At 44.1% G+C, this 25106-nt stretch overlaps 1 protein-coding gene across 1 annotated transcript in view; it reads right to left on the bottom strand.

Moving 5' to 3' along the window:
• Nucleotides 1-25106, bottom strand: part of PDLIM4 (PDZ and LIM domain 4) — a 90715-nt gene that overhangs the window by 47187 nt on the left and 18422 nt on the right. Inside the window, exon 2 of the mRNA XM_033927476.1 lies at nucleotides 8501-8652. Within this exon, the coding sequence (XP_033783367.1) occupies nucleotides 8501-8652 (152 nt within the window). The remainder of the gene's footprint in view (nucleotides 1-8500; nucleotides 8653-25106) is intronic.

The raw sequence follows: 25106 nt of genomic DNA, 5'->3' as shown, positions 1-25106 counted from the left end.
AGGAACTAGGCGAAGAGGCTGACCTGCAATCAGATGGCTGGACACATTGAAAACAACCATGGGGATGATGCTGGAGGACCTTTCCGGACTAGCACAAAACCGATTTCTTTTTAGATCTGCTAGAACTCAAGCACGAGTCGATGGGAGAGATCACTGGAAAAGAACATCATGTTTGGGAAGATCAAAGGAACCAGGCAAAGTGGGTGACCTGCAACCAGATGACTGGCCACGTTGAAAACAACCATGGGGATGACGCTGGAGGACCTTTCCAGACTAGCACAAAACCGATTTCTTTTTAGATCTGCTAGAACTCAAGCACGAGTCGATGGGAGAGATCACTTTAGAAGGACATCATGTTTGGGAAGATCAAAGGAACCAGGCGAAGCAGGTGACCTGCAACCAGATGACTGGCCACGTTGAAAACAACCATGGAGATGACGCTGGAGGACAAAACCGATTTCTTTTTCGATCCGCAATTCATCAGGTCGCTAGGACGCGAGCATGACTCGATGGCACCCAACAACAACACACCGTTTATACTTCTTTGTATAGTGAAATAGCGTCTTATCAAATAAATAAACCTGTAAACCTTGTTAGTGCTTCCTTCTGGAGCTCATAGGATGGAAATTTACTGATCATTTTCCCTCTTTCTGCCACCGTTTCTTGGTTTCCGATTGCGTTTCTTAGTTCCTCAGGGTCTTCTCTCCACTGATGTCTAGAATAATTTATCAATTCATCACATAAAACTTCCCACTGATCCACTGGTTCCCAACCCTGTCCTGGTGGACCCCCAGGCCAGTTGGGTTTTCAGGATAGCCCCAACTTGACTTGTAACAAATATGCACAGAGCAGATTTGCATGCCTGGCACCTCCATTATATACAGATCTCTCTCATGCATATTCATTAGGGTATCCTGAAAACCCGAATGGCCTGGGGGTCCTCCAGGACAGAGTTGGGAACCACTGCACTAATCTTTAAATAACATTCCTTCAAAGACCATTCCTTCAGATATACAAGCTTCTCCCCCTCATTGGTCCTCAGTTATTTGTTTTAATTTTTTAAAGCATACTGGTTTTTTTTCATAGTCCAATAGAATAACTTCACTCATTCAAATATCAAAATAATATACTTACCTTAAGCTTTTTTTTTTTTTTTTTTTTAACTGATATTGCAGTATTTTTTTCATAACAAAGCCTTTGACATGTTATGTTTCGCCCTATCGGCTGCATCAGGAAGGCACACGCTATTCTACTCTACTTGGCACCGATATTTCCATCGGCAATGCTGCTCTTGGGTCTTTTTGGGGGGTTTCACTAGGCTTCATTTTATAGCCTTCAGCTGTGCATCAGCGGGAACACGACGTCTTCATTCTCTACAATTCTATCAGGGTTCTGGATTGGCTGGAGTGGGGGGCTTCCATGACAAGTCCAGAAGTTGGGGGAGTAAGGCCAGTGCCAAGTAGACCAGGATTTACACTAGGTTTTAGCTGGCATAAGTCCAGCGCACAGTTAGGCATGATAAGCCACTCTACGCACGCGCCCTTTACAGAATAGCACTCAACACTGAATTTTCCAGCACTGAGATTCAAGCGCCATTTATAGACTTTCACCCTAGCTCCTGCCAAGCTCTCCCTGTGGTTTCTTTCAGTCTGAAGGTCACGGGAAGAGATTCCTCTTAATATCAGGGTGACACTACAGGTCCTTCCCAGCAGGCAACTCCCCAGTATTTAAATCTATATGTAAATGATCAGGTCATCTCCACTATTGCTGTCTTCTAGGCATACCATACGCCAGCTGTTTTTTTACAAGAAAATCTGAACCGTGCACTGTCCATGCATTATTTTCTGTTGCTGGGGTCATCGCCTCTCAACTTGGCTTTCAGCTTGGAAAGAAGTTTCAGTGGAAACTGTCTTGATGAAGCAAACTGAAAACATTTCCAAGGTTTATTTCCTTAATGTCTATTTATCATTCTGACTATTCTTTCACTTAGAAAAAAAACCCCTCAGCTCACTGTTCTTTATTGATAGCAGCAATTAAAATAAAGTAAGTAAAAGGGATCTATGCCCTTAATTTGAATCTGCTTTTCTAGTTCGTTTCCAGGATGCCACTCATACATTTTTTTTTGCAGGCTTTGTAAACAGCATCTCAGGTATTGCAGAGCCCGTGACATGTACACGTCTGAATTAACAGCACCCTGAAATAATTAAAAGCAGGAAAACCGGCTAAGTAGCACTTTAAGGGAATGAAACTGAAGAGTTAAGAAAAATAAAACAAAATTAACTCTGTGACTGTGATTAATAGGTACTAGGTCTATTCGCATGCCCTTATAGCAATCAGAAATAGCCTTTGTTTAGGGGGATGTGGTGCAGTGGTTAAAGCGACAGCCTCTGCCCCCTGAGGTTGTGGGTTCAAAACCACGCTGCTCCTTGTGACTCCGGGCAACCCACTTAATCCCCAACTGCCCCATGTATATTAGATAGGGAAAAATGCTTCAGTGCTTGAATAAATTAATCTGAACTTCCCTGGAAGAACGGTATAGAAAACGGAATAAATAAATGTAGCTTCCTCGAGGGCAGGTTGACTATAATTTGACAGATATAATGTTAAGGCTGCTTGCTCTCCTCAATTATGAACAGAAATCTCTCTGCAAACCAATTTCTTTAAAAAAAAAAACTGCTTGTAAAGACTCTGTAATTATATGAAATTTGCTTTTATTCTTTTTCCATTTCCTCCTGCTCCTTTGGACTTGCAGCTCAGATTAGACGCAGACTTTGGATCCCGATGCCCTGAGCATTCAGTAGCAACTACCCAGGGATTTTTCATCTATTTGATATCCCTTATCCCCCTCCTCAGATTAACTAGTCCGGTCATTGTAGTGATAGTCCTGGGCTGGGCTCCTTCAGGAAACCTGATCCCATCAATCTGTGGGGCGCCCTCTCCTTGCAGCATTCCCAGTTTTGATCAACCCAGGAGTGGCAGACCTGAGCCACGAATCAAACCCAGTCCCTACGTGGCTTATCTTCAGAGACGGTCTGTAATTTCCTCCTTAAATACCAGCTAGTACAGTCTGCTAGAAGAGAGAGAAGCAATCACTGCTCTTGTCTGCTAGAGAAAGGGGGCCTGGAGCTTGTCCTATTTATTTCAGTTTATAATCCACACTTTCACATATGAGCTTGAAATGAATATTTTTCAAACACAGATACAATTTACATAGGGACCCTTATTAAGCCCTAATGCATGCTTAGTTCGATAAAAATAACCTACCTCAAAATGTGTTTTGCCTTTTAGCATGCATTAACTTGCACTTTAGCAAATATTTTTGAGAGGTGCATTCACATTATAGCTTGCACGAACTGCCTAACGCGGTATTGCGTTCAATTCTGGTCTCTTTATCTCAAGAAAGATATAGTGGCGCTAGAAAAGGTTCAAAGAAGAGCGACCAAAATGGTAAAGGGGATGGAACTCCTCCCGTATGAGGAAAGACTAAAAAGGTTAGGGCTCTTCGGCTTGGAAAAGAGACGGCTGAGGGGGAGATAGGATTGAAGTCTACAAAATGCTGAGTGGAGTAGAACGGGATTGATTTTTCATGCCGTCAAAAATTACAAAGACTAGAGGGACACTCGATGAAGTTACAGGGAAATACTTTGAAAACCAATTGGAGGAAATTTTTTTCACTCGGAGAATAGTTAAGCTCTGGAACGTGTTGCCAGATGTGGTAAGAGCGGATAGCGTAGCTGGTTTCAAGGAAGGTTTGGACAAGTTCCTGGAGGAAAAGTCTATAGTCTGTTATTGAGAAAGCCACTGCTTGCCCTGTATCAGTAGCATGGAATATTGCTACACCTTGGGTTTTGGCCAGGTACTGGTGACCTGGATTGGCCACCCGTGGGAATGGGCTACTAGGCTTGATGGACCATTGGTTTGACCCAGTGAGGCTATTCTTATGTTCTTTAGAAAGAAGAAAGCTTTAGATCTGCAGTTCGTGCTGTGAAACAGAAGCTATAATTAGGTATTTTAACACGCTAGGACAGACAATCGTAATTATGCTCTCATCTGTGCTCCCACATAATCCCTTCCCTTCCCCTCCAGGTCCTCCTCCGACTCCCTCTCCTCTCTCCTTTGCACCCTGCACAGCCCAGAAGCAGCAATCTTCCTGGCTTTTCATCCAACACTGCAGCACGCCTGCATTTCAGTCATTTTTCTGCTCATCCATCTCGCTCTAGTTACAGCCCTGCTGCAGAATTAAAACCAGAAGCAGTTTTGTTTTTAATTCCGCAAGAAGGAACGCTGTGACTTCCGACAGCCTCTCAGGCTGACGGGACCAAGGTTCAGATAGCAGAGAACTCTGGATGAAGTAAAGCAAAAGCCCAACCTTCTGGAACATGTGGAAATGCTTGAAACGCTGCGAAAGAAAACACTCTGGAGAGTTAACATCTGGATTTAAACCCAGCAAGCAATGTGAATAACCTGCAGACCAGAAGAGGCTGAGCCTTTCTCCCCTCCTGTAACCTCTGGTTCTTAGAGGAAACAGACAGGGATATATATATATATAATAGTCTTTAAGCCCGTTACATTAACGGGTGGTAGAGATTCCTCGGCTTCCTCCCCCTCCCTTTCCGTCCCGTCAACCCCTTGTTTCCCTTTGCACAGTCTCCCTGCTTCATCCATTCCTTCTCCTGCGCGGGCCACCGGAGCAGAGAGGACTGGGCAGAGGGGGGAGCTAGGCGGCTGGAGGAGTAGCAGCAGCCGCTGCCGATTGCAGCCTCCGTCCCGCCTTTGCCTCCCTGGATTTGCTAGAGCGGCCTGCAAGGTTCGCTACAGTGGCTGGCGAACCTCAGCAGGCCGCTTTGAAGAGGACCGGCAGTGGGAGGGAGGAGTCGCTGGCACACGCGCTAGCGCAGGCGCCGTGAGCACTGGCACAGAAGCACAGCTCACGCCACCAGGACTCACGGATTTTTGACAGCGCATGCGCGCTTAGCCTTTTATTATGTATAATGTATATATATATTATATATATATATATATATATATATATATATATATCTCATTAGGCTAACTCTTCCCCTCATTTTTAAAGTAGTTATAACTACTTTAAAAATGAGGGGAAGAGTTAGCCTAATGATTAGAACAGTGGGTTTTGCCTCCAGATATTAAAGGATTTGCAGAATATGAATATTGGGCTCCGTGTCATGTCTCTGGGTTAAGGACAGGTGCAGGAAGGAGGGAATGCACTTGAGATTTTCAGTAGAAAGCAATAATGACACATCTCATCTTCAGATCCCACGGCAGCTTCCTGTGGGGCAAGATAGCTAATATAGTACTCCCCTGAAATTCACGGGGGTTCCGTTCCGGTTTAGTAGCAGATCGAAGGCAGGAGAGGGTAGCTGTGGCACCGGCGGGTGCGGGCTCATGCTTAGTATTTACCAACTGCCTCTTCCTGGTACTAAAGTCAGGCTACACCAATCAGGAGCTGCTTTGGCACGCCAGAAGCATCTTGTTTATTCCTGCTTTTGTGTGCGTGTGGTTTGTATCGTCGTGGAAACTTCTTACTGCTCTTCTTCTATTGAGCTGCGTTACTACGCAATCACGCTTAGGCACCGTTTACAAAATCACACCTTATTTGGCGCCTATCGCAAAACGTAGGTGCTGGTAAAGTCGGGTTTTACTGACCTACTTTGAAGGTGCCTAAGTTCTTTTAAGAAATCCTGCCTAGCGGTGCTTACCTATGTCTCCACTCCGTACACGTCCATTTAGGCATTAAGCACCGCTAGGCACCATGTGATAGGCGCCTACGTTTTATAGAATCACGTAGGCGCCTATTGGCCAATTCAATTTTTTTTGTCCAATTATGAGCTTGTTAAAGCTCATTTAGGTAATTAAGGCAGGTACCGATTTACATGCCTTGTACGGAATCTGGCCCCAAATGATTTTTGTTCCACCAGAAGAGGATTTGAATATTTCCCTTTTCTAAGAATTAAGTCAACACCTAAAAGCAACATGGCCGATTGTCAGATCTGTTGCTTACATAGGCAGAGGGAATGGTATTGGATGCTAGTTTATTTTGGAGTCTCTCGTGGTTTTCTTACAACAGATGATGCCATTATAAAAACATGGCACATGTAAGCAGATGAAGTCCATGTGGCCTCTCTGGTTCCATGTCCTGTTGACGGTCTTTGCTTTCAGGAGCAGCTGTGGGGGTTGGGAGGATTCTGTTGCACTCTACTTGGGATCTAGGTAGGATCTTGGGACTTGGGTTGGCCACTTTTGGAAATAGAATACGAGGCTTACTAGAACTTCGGTCTTTCCCAGTAGGGCAGTTCTTATGTTCTTAGGGACAACGGTTTATTCTCATGCGAGTGGAATGCCAAATTCAAAGGCTAGTGCCGGAGAGCTTTGTAATAAAGTCCAACAACTATCACTGAAGACAGGGCTGACAAAATGAAAGTCATCCAAGGAATGTACCATTGAGGACAGTTTGCTTTTCCAACACAATACCCAATGCAAAATGAATGGAATGTTTCAAACAGAGAACAAGACAGGGAACAACCCATGAGCATACATTTATCAAAACAGAAGTTGCCTTTCAGTGAAAAAAACCCACAAAAGAGAGGACGACACAGGATGAATGGGTAAAAAGCAGAAAGCAGATTCAATATTCACCTTGGCAAGAAGTGCATCCTTGTTCACCCTAACTTGAGACATTGTGATTGAATAATGGATGTATACGACGTTAAAGTCTCACATTCCTTCTTCAACTCACGCACTGCACAATGCTACAAACTAGCCTTCCCATCTCCTCAACAAGTATGACGGAGAAGATATTCAAAACCACCTTCGAATTTCAGGGACCTCTCATTCGGAACAAACTGCCAATGCGCCTAAGAGTGTGGTGTAGTGGCTAAAGCCACAGCCTCAACACCCTGAGGTTGTGGGTTCAAACCCACGCTGCTCCTTATGACTCTGGGCAAGTCACTTAATCCCCCCCCCCCCCCCAATATTAGATAGATTGCGCGCCTGCCAGGACAGACAAGTCAAAATGCCTGCACACCTGAATAAAAGTCATGTAAACCGTTCTGAGCTCTCCTGGGAGAATGGTATAGAAAATTGAATAAATAAGGCTTTGGAGGAGAGAGGAGATATGATAGAGACGTTTAAATATCTACGTAATGTAAATGCACATGAGATGAGTCTCTTTCATTTGAAAGGAAACTCTGCAATGAGAGGGCAGAGGATGAAGTTAAGAGGCGAGAGGCTCTGGAGTAATCTGAGGAAATACTTTTTTACGGAAAGGGTGGTGGATGCTTGGAACAGTCTCCCGGAAGAGGTGGCGGGGACAGAGACTGTGTCTGAATTCAAGAAAGCCTGGGATAGTCACGTGGGATTTCCTAGGGAAAGCAGGAGACAGAAAACAAATTAAATAATTCTATCCCATTTTCCCCCAAAGAGTTCAAAATGAGTTACAGGTACAGTTAGGTTACGATTTGTACTAGATTTGCCATGATTTCAGTATAAGTTTACGATACAAGTAGCTGCTGAGGATGGGCAAACTGGATGGGCAATTTGGTCATTACCTGCCATCATGTTTCTATGTTATAATGATATTCCTAACAGTCTAAATATATAGCCCAGTATTATTCAAAACGCTGTCAATAATTCAGATAATCCAAAACAAAAAAACAGCATTTGATATTCCATTACGGTGATTTTTGCTGGTGCGGCTACTTGCCTTGTATTATAAAGTTTTGCAGTGCTGAGAACTGTTCTAAGCCGCTTGTAATCATGTTTATATTTTATTTTCTTGTATGCCCTTTGCCCTCTGTTTGACTTCAATAAAAATGATTTACAAAAAAACTTATCTTACATATAAATTTTTATTAATTTAAAGTCTTCAGATCATGCCAACCACCAGCCAAATTATTCTTAGCCTATTTTTTTTTTTTTTTGGCGCATGTCTCATCATCAGACTTAAATTATATTTTTTTAAAGTGCTCTGTGCAATTCATGTGCATAATTCATATGTGAAAATCACTTCCTAAACTTAAAAACTTTTTACTTAGCTTCAATCGCAGTTTTATCTGCTAAGTCTTTAAACATCGGGTAGGACCAATCAGTTCAACATGTTTCGCCCTGAGGCTTTCTCAAGAACAAGTCCCCTATGAATACGCCAATAAAAAAATAAGCCTAAGAATAATTTGGCTGGTGGTTGGCATGATCTGAAGGCTTAATAAAAATTTATATATAAGTTAAGATTTAAAGAATATCAAATGCTGGTTTTTGTTTTGGATTATAATGATATTCCTGCCATAATTAAATTATAAGGGCAAAAAAAACACAAAAAACAAACAAACGCCCTAAACAAAAAAAATTCTCGTAAGCCACACAGGAAATGATACAAAACGCAAATCTGGCTGCACAGCCCTCATATTTATGGAGAGATTAAATGCAAACACGAGTACAGCGATAGCCAAACTGAAGAGAGACTCAGTACATTCAGTCACAATACCTGCTCACAGCCAGGGTCAGATAGTCGGTGCAGCCTTTGATCTTGTTTTGAGCTTCTAGGTGAGTCATGCTCTCTGTGCTCTCGCCGTTGATAGCCAGAATCACATCTCCCGGGCATAGGTTAGCCTGAGCGGCCTTGCTCCCAGGATTAATCTGTGAAAGAACAGGTGCGATTATTGTACGTATCAATGCACAGATCTCTGAAACTGGATTCTGCACAACAGGAGATGGGAAAATATGAAACTGGAGGGAAAGAGATAGAAAGTGACCTCGTTAAGGGTGAGCAATCTGGAAATGTAAGAAGAAACCTGGGGAAGATACGAGACAAGGAGGTCAAAAGAGGTGGCAGGAAGCTATGACCCATAAAAGGAAAGGCAGTGTTAGAGAAGAAAGATAAGGAAGGAACTCGCCAAGAGTAAGATGAGGAGGAAACTGATGGAGATAGGGGAGACAAGAAGAAGGTTACAGGGGAAGAAAGGAGGTCCTTCAAAGAATGAGTAGGAGAATGAGTAAATAGGAAGACCACCCTTTTGAACAGTATTAAGATTAAGGGACCCACTATGAAACTAATATCTACCAAACAGAAACCAAATCGGAGAAAAGATACTTTCACATGTAAATCCTTGCTGTTATGAGCACTTTTTTTTTTTTTTTTTTTTTTTTAAACCTGCCTTGGAAGTTTTCCCCATATACATTCAGTCTTGCCCGAGCCCCACCAACCTGAAATCTCTGTATGATGCGGATCTTCATGTATCTAGAGTGGCTTTCTGTACGTGCTTTATTTGCCATTTATTTATTTTCAGTTTTCTTGCTCACTTATAACTAAGCAGATTACGGTAAAAACGTACATTATTCAAACAATATACAACATTTATAGACAATTTGCTTACTTTCCAGATACTAACAACTTCAAGATAAAACCCTAGTATAAAATAATGGAAACTGGGCTAGATGGACCATTATGACTTGGTGTGGCAATTATTATGTGAACCAAGCCATTGTGACATCACTGATGAGGTTGGCGCTTAGGCATTGGTGGAATCAGGCTTTGTGACATCACAATCTCAACTCTGGTATGTTGCTACTCTTTGGTTTTCTGCCAGGTACTTGGGACCTGGGTTGGCCACTGTTGGAAACAGGAAACAGAGCTAGATAGACCCATTGGTCTGACCCAGTATGGCTCTTCCAATGCACTAAATTGCTGTGTGTGGTCTTTTCCATGCAGCCTCCGAGAATACTACGGAAATGTAGTATGAGCTCATTAATATTAAAATAAGCATTTTGGCGGGCAATGCATAAAATGAAGCGCCAACCTTTAATGCTTCAAAATTACTGGCAGGTCTGGAGGCACCGGTAGCATTGAACACAATATATATGTATATTAAAAGCAAGTCTCAGGCACATGTGTCTCATGTGCGTTCGTTAAAAGCATATCAGCAGATCTGTGGTTACTGATCGCATGAGAGGTGGAAGTAAAAAAAAAAATATATATATATATATAATATATATATTATATATATATATATATATATATATATGGATATATTCATTATACTTTTATAGGGTTGGGGGCACCATATAATATACACGTGTTAAAAAGCATGTCTCAAGCATGTTCATTAAAAGCGTATACCAGCATGTCTGGAGCTGCCGACTGCATATGTCCTGCCAAAGCAGGGTAGAAAAAAACATATGCATCTTGCATTTTCACATTTGCATGATTTATTGATAGTTTTCCGCCCTCTCTCAATGGTGTGCGCCTACGATGCGCCGGAGAAGCTTTGTTAGTCGGAAGCCCGACGTCCTAATGCCCTTGTACAGAACCATGGTGAGGCCTCATCTGGAGTACTGCGTACAATTCTGGAGGCCACATTACCGTAAAGATGTACTGAGAGTCGAGTCGGTACAGCGGATGGCCACCAGGATGGTCTCGGGGCTTAAAGATCTATCATACGAAGAAAGACTGAACGAATTGCAGCTATACTCTCTCGAAGAACGCAGGGAGAGAGGAGACATGATTGAGACGTTTAAGTATGTCACTGGTCGTATCGAGGGAGAAGATGATATTTTCCTTCTTAAAGGACCCTCCGCCACAGAGGACACCCGCTGAAAATAAAGGGCGGGAAGTTTCATGGCGACACCAGGAAATACTTCTTCACCGAAAGAGTGGTTGACAGCTGGAATAAGCTCCCAGTGCAGGTGATCGAGGCCAGCAGCGTGCCGGATTTTAAGAACAGATGGGATGCTCATGTCGGATCTCTACGAGGGAAAGGTCATCAGAGAGCGATTAAATAGGGGAGGTGGGTCAGCAGTGTGGGCAGACTCGATGGGCCTCGGCCTTTTTCTGCCGTCACTTTCTATGTTTCTACAATAAGGCCTGCCTACGATTGACGCTCATGTATGCCTATGACCTAGCTTTTCCTGGCTCATGCGCACATTCATGCCTATTTCCGTGAACTATTCTGCGCAATGTGTCGGTCGCTTTCTCCAATGACTGATCTGATAGAATTTCCGTGAACCTCATTTGCACGCGAGGTTTTTTTTGAGCAGCGCTCATCGTTTAGAAATCGGAAAATGTGCCGGCACATAGGATTTTAATGGGGACTTTTGAGCATTGGGCCCCAAATCAGTAGCAATGCACAAGCTTTTAAGCAACTTTTTCACCAGTAAAGGTCCAGCAAATGAAAATGGGTCTGAACAATGCATTTGGGGAAGGGGTAAAATGCGGACCTGACGGACCTTGCGGATCTAAAACCACACATCCTTAAAAATCTGAGGTCCGGGCCACTTGTAGTTTCTGGCTGTGACAGGCCTCAATGACAATTTAGCTCTGACGGATCCGTCTCAGCATAGGGAGGGAAAAGTATTAGAATCCGTCAGCGCTAAAATGTCATCGAGGTCTGTCGGAGCCAGAGACTAGTGCTGGAGCGGCTCTAAAATGAATCCTTTAAACCGAGAGGTGGTTGTGCTTGCTATATCCCTATCCCACCCTGCCTATGGGGGTCTGCTTAAACCTGAATTCTTTCTGGGCGCTGTCCATTCTCATTCGTGTTTGTTTTCAGTAAATTTAAAAATCTGAGGTCTGCGCCACTTTTAGTCTCTGGCTCCGACAGACCTCGATGACATTTTAGCGCTGACGGATCCTAATACTTTCCCCTCCCTATGCTGAGACGGATCTGTCAGCGCTAAATTGTCATCGAGGTCTGTCAGAGCCAGAAACTACAAGTGACACGGACCTCAGATTTTTAAGGATGTGCGGTTTTAGATCCGCGAGGTCCGTCAGGTCCGCATTATACCCCTTCCCATGCATTTGTGTTATCTCTCTAATTCTCCCTTGTTTGCTGCTATCCCTTTTCTTCCTTAATTATTGATTAATAGGACAGGCTGGCAAAACCTGGCTCTTGATTTGAAAAGACTAGCGATTTATCTAAAACACAAAATGCATTGCAATGATATGGTATCGCTCAATGGTGGGACCTCACCTTGAATATTGTGTTCAGTTCTGGTCTCCTTATCTCAAAAATGAAATAGCAGCACTAGAAAAGGTTCAAAGAAGAGCGACCAGGTGATAAAGGGCATGGAACTCCTCTCGTTTGAGGAAAGACTAAAAAGGTCAGGGCTCTTCAGCTTGGAAAAGAGACGGCTGAGGGGAGATATGATCAAAGTCTACAAAATCCTGAGTGGTGTAGAACGGGTACAAATGGATCAATTTTTTTTTTTTACTGCATCAAGATTTACAGACTAGGGGACCCTCGATGAAGTTACAGGAGTAATACTTTTAAAACCAATAGAAGGAAATATTTTTTTTTCATTCGGAGAATAGTTACGCTCAGGAACGCGTTGTCAGAGGATGCGGTACGAGCGGTTATGTAGCTGTTTTTTTTTTAAAAAAAGGTTTGGACAGGTTCCTGGAGGAAAGTCCATACACTGCTGTTGAGACAGACTTGGGAGAAGCCACTGCATGCTTTGAATCAGTGGCATGGAATGCTGCTACTATTTGGGTTATTGTCAGGTACTTGTGACTTGGATTGGCCTCCGTGAAGATGGGATGCTGGACTAGATGGAAGAGGAGGGAGGCAAGTTTGATGGGTTAACATGATCAGAAGATGATAGGCAGTAGAATTATATGTGTCACAGTGACTTAGAATTCGACTCCTATACAACCTCAGCTACCAGGACCCCATTACTCCAGCGCTCTATGCAGCTCACTGGTTACCAGTGTTCCCGCTAAGCTGCGTTGGCCTGCGCTCGCGCACAAAATATTACATCGCAGCGCAAAGTTTCTCTTCACAGCGCACACATGCGTCGGTAAGGTAAGGGGACGCATTGGGGGGATTGCACTTCCCCACAATTGCCATGTTTCGGTTCCTCTTCTTCCTTCCTTCCTCCCCCCCCCCCCCCCCGCGGGACCCTGCGGCACCATCAACTCTTACTCCCTCTAATGTCGGCCCTGCAGCTCCAGACTTCCTCGCACCTTCTCCCCTCCCCTTTGGATCGCTATTATTTTAAATGTTATAGCCGCGGAGCTGTATCCATCAGTGGAGATGTCTAACCTCGGCCTGCCCCGGAACTCTTACTGCAGCAGACGCCCCGTCTAGGCAGGAACAGGAAGTCACTGTTGCAGTAAGAGTTCCGGGGCAGGCCGAGGTTAGACATCTCCACTGATGGATACAGCTCCGCGGCTATAACATTTAAAATAATAGCGATCCAAAGGGGGAGGGGAGAAGGTGCGAGGAAGTCTGGAGCTGCAGGGCCGACATTAGAGGGAGTAAGAGTTGATGGTGCCGCAGGGTCCCGCGGGGGGGGGGGGAGGAAGGAAGGAAGAAGAGGAACCGAAGCATGGCAATTGTGGGGAAGTGCAGAGCTGCAGGGAAGAGTGTTGCGGTACCCAGCTGGAGGGAGAAGGAAGATGAGGGAGGGAATTAAAGGAGATGCCAGGGCTTGGAGCGTAGGAGGAAGGTATGCCAGTCTAAGGGAAAAGGAAGGGGGAGATGTGAGAGCATGGAGGGGGAGCGAAAGATGGAAGAAAAGGAAAGGAGAGAGATGCCAGAGAATCAGGGAAGGGGAGATACCAGACTATGAGGAGAGGTGTGGGAGAGGGAAGGCGAGGAGAGAGATGCCAGACCAATGGGGTGAAAGGAGAGATGGAAGGGGGAGGCATACAGTTTCTGGAATGGGCATAGAAGGAGAGAAGATGCCATATAGGGGAAGAGAGACGGCAGACAGTGGATGGAAGGAAGAGAGTTACAAGAAGATGAGGAAAGGAGAAACCACAGAAGACAAAGGTAGAAAAAATTTCTATTTATTTATTGCTTTAGGAGACATGTGTCACTGTTTCTGTGAAGCATTGTATGCAGAGTCCAGCTTCTTGCTGGTTCAATTTAACCTTTGTCTATGTATTTTTATTTTATCCCCCCTTTTACAAAACTGTGAAGCGTTTTTTAGCACCAGCCTTGGTGGTAGCAGCTCTGATGCTCAGAATTTTATGAGCATCAGAGCTGTTACCTCCGTAGCTAAATCCACACTACAGTTTGTAAAAGAGGGAGGGGTTAGTTTGTGATTACATATTCCTTACTAGGCGAAGGTGTTTTCTGTGTTCTGTGTGTTCGAAAAGACATGGTTTTCTGTTAGGATTGACGGTGTAGGATTGATCTGTGCTGGTCTGGCTTGTTTAGTTTTACAATGGGTGTATTGATGTACTGCTCACTGCAATATGTAAGATGCTGCCTTTTCCTAGGTACTCATGTGTGACGTGTGGTTTGTTACTAAAATCATGTTTTTCTTACAGATGGGGGGGGGTGCCAAAAATGATGGGCCCGGATGTTACATATGCTAGGTACGCCACTGTATGTAAAGATACCAGAAAGCTGGCGTAGCAAAAACTTCTAAGTTTTGAGTATTTAAACCTCCCACAATCTCACGGGCACTCGTTTCAAGTTTATTGAGATTTTTGATTTAAACGCAATATCAAATATTTTCAATGCGTATAACAAAAATAAATTTGGGGAAATAAATAAAACCATTTGAACCAGTGTTCCCGCTAAGCTGCGCTGGCGTGCGCTGGCGCACAAAATATTACATCGCAGCGCACACGTTTCTCGTCACAGCGCACGATCGGAAGAGGCGTACGGCAGATGGCAGGGCGGCGAGAGGAGAATCGGGCGAGTTGGCTCATAACTTGCTGGCGCCCGATATTTTTGGCTCACGGTGAAAAAAGTTTGCTCACAACACCCGCCCGCTTAGAGGGAACACTGCTGGTTACCAGTCAAAAAGTGATGCATCTTCAAAGCCTTGGTCATGACATACAAGAGATTCTACCAAAAAACCCCAGCCTACATAGCATCCAACCTACTCCTATACATCCCTAACCGCCGCCTCCGCTCCAAAGCAGAACAAAGACTCAGCATTCTCTCCAAATGAGTACGGCATACAAAAGATCCTACAGCCATTTCCTTCCTTAGCTATGGAACCGACTACCCACACAGATCAGGTCGCTAGACTCACTATTGACCTTCGCAGAGCAGTAAAGACCTTCCTCTTCCGCCAATCGGGCCATTAAAAACTGCCTCCTCAATATACTTCTCCTCGTACTCTTCGCTATGACCAGTCTGGTCTCTAGAATAAGCTCCGTTGTTGTCTACTGTCACCTATTTGTTATCATGACTAGTCTGTCTTCAAACGATTGTGAATGTCTACCTGTAACCTGTTCTGAGCTTCTGGGAGAACGGGATAGAAATCGAAATAAATAAATAGAAAGCCCAGATTTTTAAGTTCTGAAGTGTCCAATCATTTGGATGTCAAACGTTTTAACAGTCCTGGATGGTTCTGAATCTCCATGGTATCCTGATCTGAAGCTCATTAAAGCAATGTCTAATCCTGAAAAAATGTTCCCCGAGGTGTTGCCTTGGTTTTTCCTCTCTGTTGTACAAGATCTTCTAAGTGAATTCTTGTCTTTTAATTTCTGGCTGGTTAGCATTTGGCAGGCCGATCTGCTTCTTTCCACACCTCAGTACAGATTCCTAATGGTGGGAGAGGCTAATTAGGCTCTTTTAACAGACCTTTATACTTCCTGGCCTGAGGCAAATTAGAAAGTAATACGTTTTATCCGGATCAAAGGGGCCCGTTCAAAGCCTGGGAGAGAAAGCCACCGACATGCTAAGAAGAGAAATGTTATGAAAAGAGAACTTGCTCGGATTGAAAGACTAATAGCTGCACCCTATGATGGATCAGCATATTGTTAATGCCGAGGAGAAGCTTCACTGGCTCCCAGTATACTCCAGAGTCCTCTACAAATGTGCCTGCTTATCCTTCAAGATTCTACATGGCATCCTACCCCCCGTTATCCCACTCCTTTGGAATTCCTCTAACCCACTCTCCTCTAGATCCTCCCAAAAACTGAAACTATCTTTCCCATCTACAAAAGGTATATCCCGCGCAGGAAAACTTGGAACATCCCTCCCTTTTAGAACCACAGAACTCTGGAACAACCTCTCATCCCCGCTCAGAAATGTTAGCTCCTTCCAATCCTTCTGTAAACACCTGAAAACTTGGCTCTTTTCAAAAATCTAATCACCCTCGTTCTCTAGTACCCTGTTCCCTCCCTATCTTCCTATTCCCTCTCCTATATTCATCTTTGTAGTTCCTTTCCTCCTAACCTCTGTAAACCGTGCCGAGCTCTGCGCTTGCGGAGATGATGCGGTATACAAACCTAAGGTTTAGTTTAGTTTAGTTTAGACACGCAAGCTGTGAAGGACTTATGGGGGCTGCCACATATGTGAAGGTTTCTTGGCAAACTATTGATGGGGTGGTTTGCCATTCCTGACTCCAGTCATCCGAGTTGGCTAGAGGCTGGCAGCCTAATAGAAATGTCACACTGTACATTGTCACTTCCTGGATCTGTGCCCAGGAAATGACATCAGAGAAAGAGCCAACGCTGGTGCGACAGCAGGTTGGGGTTTGTTGCTCGCGCCAGGAACGTTACAGAGGTACGGGGGAAGGGAAGGGGTGGGGAAGGAGCGGGTGGAGGTGGGGGGCAGAGGAGAGCAGGGGAGGGGCACCAGGCCCCGGGTGCCTCTTGCCCTCGCTACGCCACTGCCTACAACATGTACATGTGAGATATGCGCCACCCTGTATCTACACTTCCCCTTCCGTATTTGCAAATTCCGTATCTACGGATTCGCTTATTTGCGGTTTTAAATCAAAAAATACATTTTCATTTTTGGGGCTATTTTAAGCTCTGTAAGCCCCCCCCCCCTTAAGCCTTACCTGGTGGTCTAGTGGGTATTCGGGACAGGAGCGATCTTCCCACGCTCCTGCCCCGTGCAGATCGCTCACAGGAAATGGCTCGAGAGATTACGGGCGCACAAGGCAGCCATTTCCTGTGAGCGATCTGCACGGGGCAGGAGCGTGGGAAGATCGCTCCTGCCCCAAAAACCCGCTAGACCACCAGGTAAGGCTTAAGGGGGGCTTTCATGGCTTAAAATAGCCGGGGGGAAGTGGGGGTTAGGGGCAGAACCGGCCCAAATATTATTTGTGGTTTTGTAATGTTCGCGGGCCGGCTCTGCCCCTAACCCCCGCAAATATGGAGGGGGAAGTGTATTTATTTGGATTTAGCTCAAGCTTTTTTCAATACCAGCACTACGTGAGCTCATTCAGGTGTCCCCAGTGTTTCTCTGGCCCCAGAGAGTTTATAATCTAAGGAGACAATATTCAAAGCCATTTAACCCGGTTAAATGGGGCAAAGACGGACTAGAAATAATAAACTGAAACTGAAATTCAGCTGCCTCTCTGGGGGATATTCAAAGGGGATGGGAGTGGGACTTGCTTTCAAAGTAATTTACATACGAGTATTTTAGACAGGTATTTATTTTGTACCTGGGGCAATGAAGTGATAAGTGATTTGCCCAGAATCACAAGGAGCTACCGTGGGAATTGATCTCATAACCTCAGGGGGCCATCTTGGTGGGGGGGGGGCGTACATCTTCTCCTCTCTGTCTCCTCGGTCCCTTCCCTCCCCCTCCTCCACTGTGCACGCACCTTCCCTTCCCAGCCCCCCCCCCCCCCATGTCTCTAACTTTTTACTGGCACAAGCAACATCTCCAATCTGGTGGCGGGACCAGAAGTGACATCAGAGGGAGAACCGAAGCCAGCAGGTTGGAGATGCCGATCGTGCCGGCGAGGTTAAATAGATACGGGGGAAGGGAAGGGGCTCATGTGTAGCGGGAGGCGGAACAGATGACAAAGAGGGCGGGGAGGGGGGCATCACTGCCCCAGACACCTCCCACCCTGAAGCAGCTACTGTAACCACTAGGCCACTTCTCCTAACTCCTTATCTGGAGGGTGTCGCTGAATAACCGCCTAAGCCAACACCAGCTAGTTGGTGGGGGCCTAGGATCAGAGTCAAGGTAATGCCATTGTACAGATCAATGGTGAGACCCCATCTGGAATACCGTGTACAATTCTGGAGGCCGCATTATCAAAAAGATGTGCGGAGAGTTGAGTCGGTTCAGCAAATGGTCACCAGGATGGTCTCAGGTCTCAAGGATCTCCCGTATGAGGAACGACTGGGTAAGTTGCAGCTGTACTCGAGGAACGCAGAGAGAGGGGAGACATGATTGAGACGTTCAAATATGTCACAGGCCGTATCGAGGTGAAAGAGGATCTCTCTTTCCTTAAAGGACCCACGGCAACAAGAGGGCATCCGTTGAAAATCAGGGGTGGGAAACTTCATGGCGACACCAGAAAATATTTCTTCACCGAAAGGGTGGTTGACCACTGGAATAATCTTCCACAACAGGTAATTGAGGCCAGCAGCGTGCCAGATTTTAAGAAAATATGGGATTGGCATGTGGGATCTCTTCAAGGAGGTAGTTAGGGGGTGGGCCATTAGGGTGGGCAAACTAGATGGGCTGTGGCCCTTTTCTGCTGTCATGTTCTATGTTTCTAAGGTAGAGTCAGCCCTTAAAAGCAGACTTTGTCTAGTTTAACTTATCAGTTTAAGAGTTCCATACTTATCTTAACTGGATATGTCCTGGCTGTCTGCACATACCCGGATATTCAGTTATTCAATGCCAGTGCCTGGACATGGCCAGGCACCGAGTGTCTGGGCGTAAAGTTGTCAGCAAAAAATTAAAAAAAAAAAAACCCAAATCACTGATTGGTGCCAGTTAAGTATTAACCTCCACTTTTGTACCTGAAGCAATGGAAGTTTAAATTTCCCCTGTTGGTTCTTAAAACTGGGTTTCCCCGTTATCAGCCCTCTATAACCACTAGGCTACTTCTCCGCTATTTGTTTACTGGGTGAAAAATGGATAAACTGAAGTCCTAGACATTCCAGATTTAGGCGGCCGCCCCGCAGACTAGTCGGACAACAGCAACAAGCCCCGCTCTTTGCAAACCAGCAGTCCCGGGTTACTTCTGAAGCGACTTGACTTCACCGGAGTAACCTCTGAAAAACGCAGCGAGCTCCCTGCCTCAATGCAAAACATTTTCTATTTTGTCCAGTCTGGCGCAGTCCTGAAGTGTTTGTGGGGTGTGTTAGCAAAACAAAGCTAATCCCGAGTCAAGGTCAGACCCTGCCTGAATGGAAATGCATGAGTCACTCTTTCCGCTCGGTTTCCTACCCTGAATTATCAGTATACATTGTTAACCTAATGAGATTCAGCTTTCAGACCATTTCAACATCAATTTACTTACCGATATGCACCAGAATTGAAAATGACATATCCTTTCTGTGTCTCTATGAATCAATACCAGTTCCTCATTTCCTGTTTCCAGGAGTTGTGGTGTAGGCTATTAATATTAATAATAATAGAGTTGAGTAAGGCTACCTCATCAATCTGCGTTGAAGGCTTGTTTACTCATGTGACAAATGCAAGATTATTTCATAAAACAGTAAGCTGTGCCATGTTTTATCTCCTAGAAGGCTCATCTTTTGTGGTCAAGAAAAAGCCGGGCTTTTTTCATTTCACTACCTTTCTGGTATTTTAGGAGCCACGGAAAGTCCGCTGTCATCCATTGCTTATTTTGCATCAGCACAACGAAAGGAATATCACTCTGGAAAGTCAGTGACTTCGGCAGCCAACCATTGCCAAAAAAAAATAAAATCCCCCTCGTTGACCAACACACGTATCTCCTGGGAACTCCCGTATTGACAGCTTTTTTTTTTTTTTTTTAAATATCTTTCCAGCTCCCACACTGACCTTCTATTTCTTCTGTACATATAGGAAGAGTTTACTGGAAGCTCATTATTTGAGATTTTCAATGTGCAAGTGATGGAAAATTCCAGAAAGGGGTGAAACAAACCTTTACATCTCCATTGCTAATGGTTTAGTGAGGGTAGGAAACGCCCAGGGGAGTGGTCCCCCCCACACTCTCTTTTCCACCCCTGCTCCTTCTGTGCCCTCCTATCTGCCCCCACTCTTCCACACGAACACCCCCTTCCTTCCTTCCACCCACCCCCCCCCCTCCATGTCACGCTCGTGCCCCTGTACTTCTTTGGTTGCATCTGCTTTAAAGTATTATTCGGTTTAGCTCCAGCTTATCTTGTCTTTCATTTTGAATTTCATAGAACAAACGTGAATACACGCAAATCTTACTGGTTTGCATTTCCATCACCTAAAGCTTGTCGTTATACGAGATTTTTTGATCAAACTTTAGCATTCCAGGTTAGTAAAATCCTCAAGCTCAATCTTACCATGCTTTTAGAAAAACACTGAAAACCTACTTGTTTGATAAATTCATTTCATAATTCTTTTAGTATTGTATTTATCAAGTTTCAAGTTTAAGTTTAATAGTTTTTTTGATTAATCGCTTAATCATACTTCTAAGCAATGAACAGTTTAAAAATTACATTTGGTGGGAAACAATACAATAAAAAATAGAATTTAAATAAAGACAAGGGATTGAAATTTAATTTAACATACTCATAACAATGGGTAAAGGGGGAGTGAAATACAAATCAGTAAAGTAGAAACAATAAGGGAAAAATACAGAAGGTAAACAAAATAACAATAAAATATTATAAGATGAAATTTTAGGACTATGGGGTATTAAAATTAGTTTCCAAAGGCATCCTTGAAAAGAAATGTTTTTAAATTACTTTTAAATTTTCCATGTGGTTCATTTATAAGATTCGCCGATTGTCCTGCTTTTCTTGATGTAAACCGCCTAGAACTCATTGGTATGGCGGTATACAAAAATAAAGTTTTATTATTATTATTAAATCCTCACCAGTGTGAGCAGCTTCTCTGCCCTGCTGCTTGCACCAGCGTTGGCTTTCCCTGCAACGCCGCTTCCTGGCCCCGCGACCCAGAAGTGATTCCGGAGGGAGCCAGGCCGGTGCAAGAAGCAGGGCAGAGCAGTAGCTCATAGTGGTGAAGATTTAAAAAGGTAACAGGGGCGGGGAAGGGAGGTGCAAGTGTGGCATGGGGGGAGTGGAGAGGTGCCCGCGCCCCCACGAAGACACCGCTCGGGGCAGTCCACCCTCCTCCACTCTTACTAGGGCCACTGCTCCAGAAGTTGGCGCTATTAGTTCCACAAGTCAGGTCCTGTTAAAGAGGGCCTGAATAGATTGCCCGAGTCAACGCGTCAAGCTCCGTCTCTAGCAGTATTCAAATCCAAGCTAAAAGCCCCCGTTTTTATCTCATCTAATCTTTGATATTATATACCGATTCATCCCAACAGTAGGGCTTGACTCGGTTAACAAAATATGAATAAAATTATACAGGCGATTAGAGCAGAAACTATTGGCCTCTTTTACAAAGCCGCACTAGCAGCCCAGAAGCCCGTAGAGATTTAAAGGGCTTTGGGGCTGTTGCCGCGCGGCTTTGTAAAGAGGCCGATTATCTTTAGGCCAAAATTTTATCTTATACGATTGATTATTTGAAAAAGAAAGATCATTAGTAAATTTCTGAAACAAATATGTCTTCAATGTCTTCAAAGTGGTGTAAGGAGAGAGAGAACTCTAATTACAGAAGGTAAGGTCATTTCAAACTTTTACGAATAAAAAAGAAAATGATCGACAGAAATTGGCCATAGTTTTTATTCCAGTGGGAAAGCCAAGTTTATATTTCTGAGCGCTCCTACAATGAGAAATTTCTTGTGAATTAAATGAGACAGGAACCAAAGGGGAAAAAATACCATATAGGATTTTGAAAATGACAGTTGCACATTTAAATTGGATCCTCCAGTAAACAGGAAGCCAGTGAAGGGATCCTATTAAAGGTATGACACGGTCATATTTATGTTTACTGTATATCAATTTGGCCGCCGTATTCTGGATAAGTTGTAGCCTCCTCAAATTACATTTACTTAAACAAGCATAAAGCGAGTTGCCATAGTCCAGTGGTCTCAAACACGCGGCCCGGGGGCCACATGCGGCCCGCCAGGTACTATTTTGAGGCCCTCAGTATGTTTATCATAATCACAAAAGTAAAATAAAACAGTTTCTTGATCATATGTCTCTTTAGCTATAAATGACAATATTATTATTAAGACTTAGCCAAAAGGAAAGATTTATAAACTATGTAGAGTTTTACCTCATGCAAAATTGTCATTTCTTTAATAAGACATTAACTCTTTTTTTCTGAGGCTCTCCAAATACCTACAAATACAAAATGTGGCCCTGCAAAGGGTTGGCGTTTGAGACCACTGCCATAGTCCAACTGAGATAAAATAATGGCCCTGAACCAAAACTGCTTTCAGCTCCTAACCCCATCTCACATTGAGACAAACCATGCCCAGCCTCTGCAAGAAACTCCCCAACCCCTATATATCCTGTCTGCCTGTCCAAATTAGAACGTAAGCTCTTCTGAGCAGGGACTGTCTATTACACGTTAAATGCACAGCGCTACTTACGCTTTTCAGCGCCACAGAAATGATAAATAGCGGTGGTAGCCTTCAGAGCTGCACTGACCCTTGCATTCTGAGAAGACTGGCCTGTGTGGGGGCTGTCTCTTCCTGGAGCGACAGACTGCAGTTATAAAACCCGAATCTGCTTTTTACCACACTAACCGCTCTGATTTTCCACCTCTTCAAGGTACAATTAAAGGCATACTACAACTTCTCTGGCCTTTAGCTCTAAACTTACTTCCTCCCGACGGCTACTTTTCTTTTGTGCGGGCAGAATTAAATACTTTGTTCCCTCCCTTATCACATAGTTTATATCCCTTTCCCCAACCTTTTAATTTTTATTAATGATAAATCCAACAAACAATAGTACATAGCAACAGCACATAATGCATTTCAACAGAAAGCCAGCAAACAAAGATAACGACGAAATATCATCACATTTTACAATATCAAGGAGAACTCCCAACCCCCACCCTCACGCAAAGTTCAAAAGAAACCCCCCGAAATCCCTTCCCCCCCCAAGAAACAGGAACTAAACCTCCAAACCCCCCTCCTTTTCCAACTCCCCCCTCCCCCCAGGACCACTACACACACCCTTGTTTATCCTCCACCTTCTCCCCCAACTCCCATAATCAACCCTGCTAACTTTTCATTGTAATGCCCGATTCCCTCTTTCCCTGTGTTCTCAATTTGGTTTCCTTTACGTTTTGTCTTCCTTTTGTTCTTACCCTAATTTTTTATTGTAAACCACTTAGATTTGCCTTCTGGTTTTATATTTGCGGTATATTAAATAAATTGAAAACAACATAGCAACAGAGTAGATGATGGCAGATAAATACCCGAATGGTTCATCCAGTCTGCCCAACCTGATTCAATCTAAAAATCTGTTTGTATGTTTTTCTTCTTCTACTTAGCTATTTCTGGGCAAGAATCCAAAGCTCTGCCCGCTACTGTTCTTAGGTTCCAACTACGGAAGTCAGAATAAAAACATAAGAATTGCCGCTGCTGGTCAGACCAGTGGTCCATTGTGCCCGGCAGTCCACTCCTGGGGCAGCCCTTAGGTCAAAGACCAGGGCCCTAATTGAGTCTAGCCTTACCTGCGTACGTTCTGGTTTAGTAGGAAATTATCTAACCTTTTCTTTAATCCCTGAAGGGTGATTTCCCCTATAACAGCCTTCGGAAGAGCTTTCCAGATTTCTACCACTCTCTGGGTGAAAAAGAACTTCCTTATGTTTGTACGGAATCGATCCCCTTTTAACTTTAGCGAGTGCCCTCTCGTTCTCTCCACCTTAGAGAGGGTGAACAATCTCTCTTTCTCTACTAAGTCTATTCCCTTCAATATCTTGAATGTCTCGATCGTGTCCCCTCTCAGTCTCCTCTTTTCAAGGGAGAAGAGGCCCAGTTTCTCTAGCCTCTCATTGTACACCAACTCCTCCAGTCCCTTAACCATTTTTTGTCGCTCTTCTCTGGACCTTTTCAAGTAGTAATATATCCTTGTTCATGTACGGTGACCAGTGTTGGATGCAGTAGTCCAGGTGGGAGCGCACCATGGCCCGGTACAGCGGCATGCTAACTAACCTTCTCCCATCTGTTTGTGATCCCCTTCTTAATCATTTCTGATTGCAAGGGAGAGGAGGCGAGAGATTACTCCAGAGCTACCCCATCTCTGAAAATATTGGGCTACTACATCAAAAGTCTGAAATATCTATTCCATGCAGTAAGCTAAAAAGCAAAGTGCCGCCATTTTATATTTAACCGACACTCCTGTGTTATGAAAGGTCAATCAGATCCTTCACACTGCCAGTGAGTGCATGGATTTATCAGAACTCTGGGATAATTACGGTAATATTCTTCAGGGGTATTATTCTAGGATAATAACCATAGGATAGGAAAAATTGTCCTGGGATAGTTAGCTTGGGATCATAAATATAAATTGCCCTAGGAAAATTAAAATAAGGAGGTAACATATCTTATCCTGGTGCTAGAATCCCAGGTTTAATTATCTCAGCAGAATGGTGATTATCTTAAAATAATTATCATTATCCCAGGGATGAATATCATTACCCCCAAATCACTGCCCTGGGATGATGCACTGAATTCTTAAGGAATTCTCTCTCTCAGTTTTTCTTGCAATGAGATTGGAATGCAAGACGAATAAATGAAAAAAAAACTTGGAATCCTACACCATAAGCTCAAAATTCAGATATGTTTTTTTTTTTCTTCTGCAGAACTGCTGACGACTACACCAATGACCTTCGGTCAGGAAACTTAAAAGGGAAATCTAAAACAATCCGGGAACACAAGACTTTTGAAGTTAATAAGATTACACGCTTCAGAACCGACAGAGACCTACTTTTCAGCGCATTATGAGCCATAAAATTCGCCTTCTGATCATTCCTGAACCTTCCTCCCAATCACGTATATTTTCTGGCAAAGGCATCATTTGCGCTTCTGTTCTGACCCGAGGACGGAGTTGGTTAGAGCCCGATGGTGTTCGCCAACCCAGCAAATCAATTCCCCCTTTTACTAAGCTGCAATAGAGGTTTCTACCGTGGCCTAGAGCGCTAAATGCTCCGACACTCATAGGAATTCTATGAGCTTCTGAGCTTTTACCGCAGTGGCTGGGGTTAAAAAATCCTAACCCGGCTTGATAAAAGGGTGCCAAAATAATGATGATCCTTCCCCTTGTAATGATGCCGCATACTTAACGTTCAGTACTTCAGGATAGATCTTTCCTAGATGTCTGTTGAAATAAC

This window comes from Geotrypetes seraphini, chromosome 18 (genome assembly GCF_902459505.1).
Source record: "Geotrypetes seraphini chromosome 18, aGeoSer1.1, whole genome shotgun sequence".
Taxonomy (NCBI): Eukaryota; Metazoa; Chordata; class Amphibia; order Gymnophiona; family Dermophiidae; genus Geotrypetes; species Geotrypetes seraphini.
The sequence above is the reverse complement of the archived record's forward strand: the minus strand, read 5'-3'. Positions and strand labels throughout refer to the sequence as shown.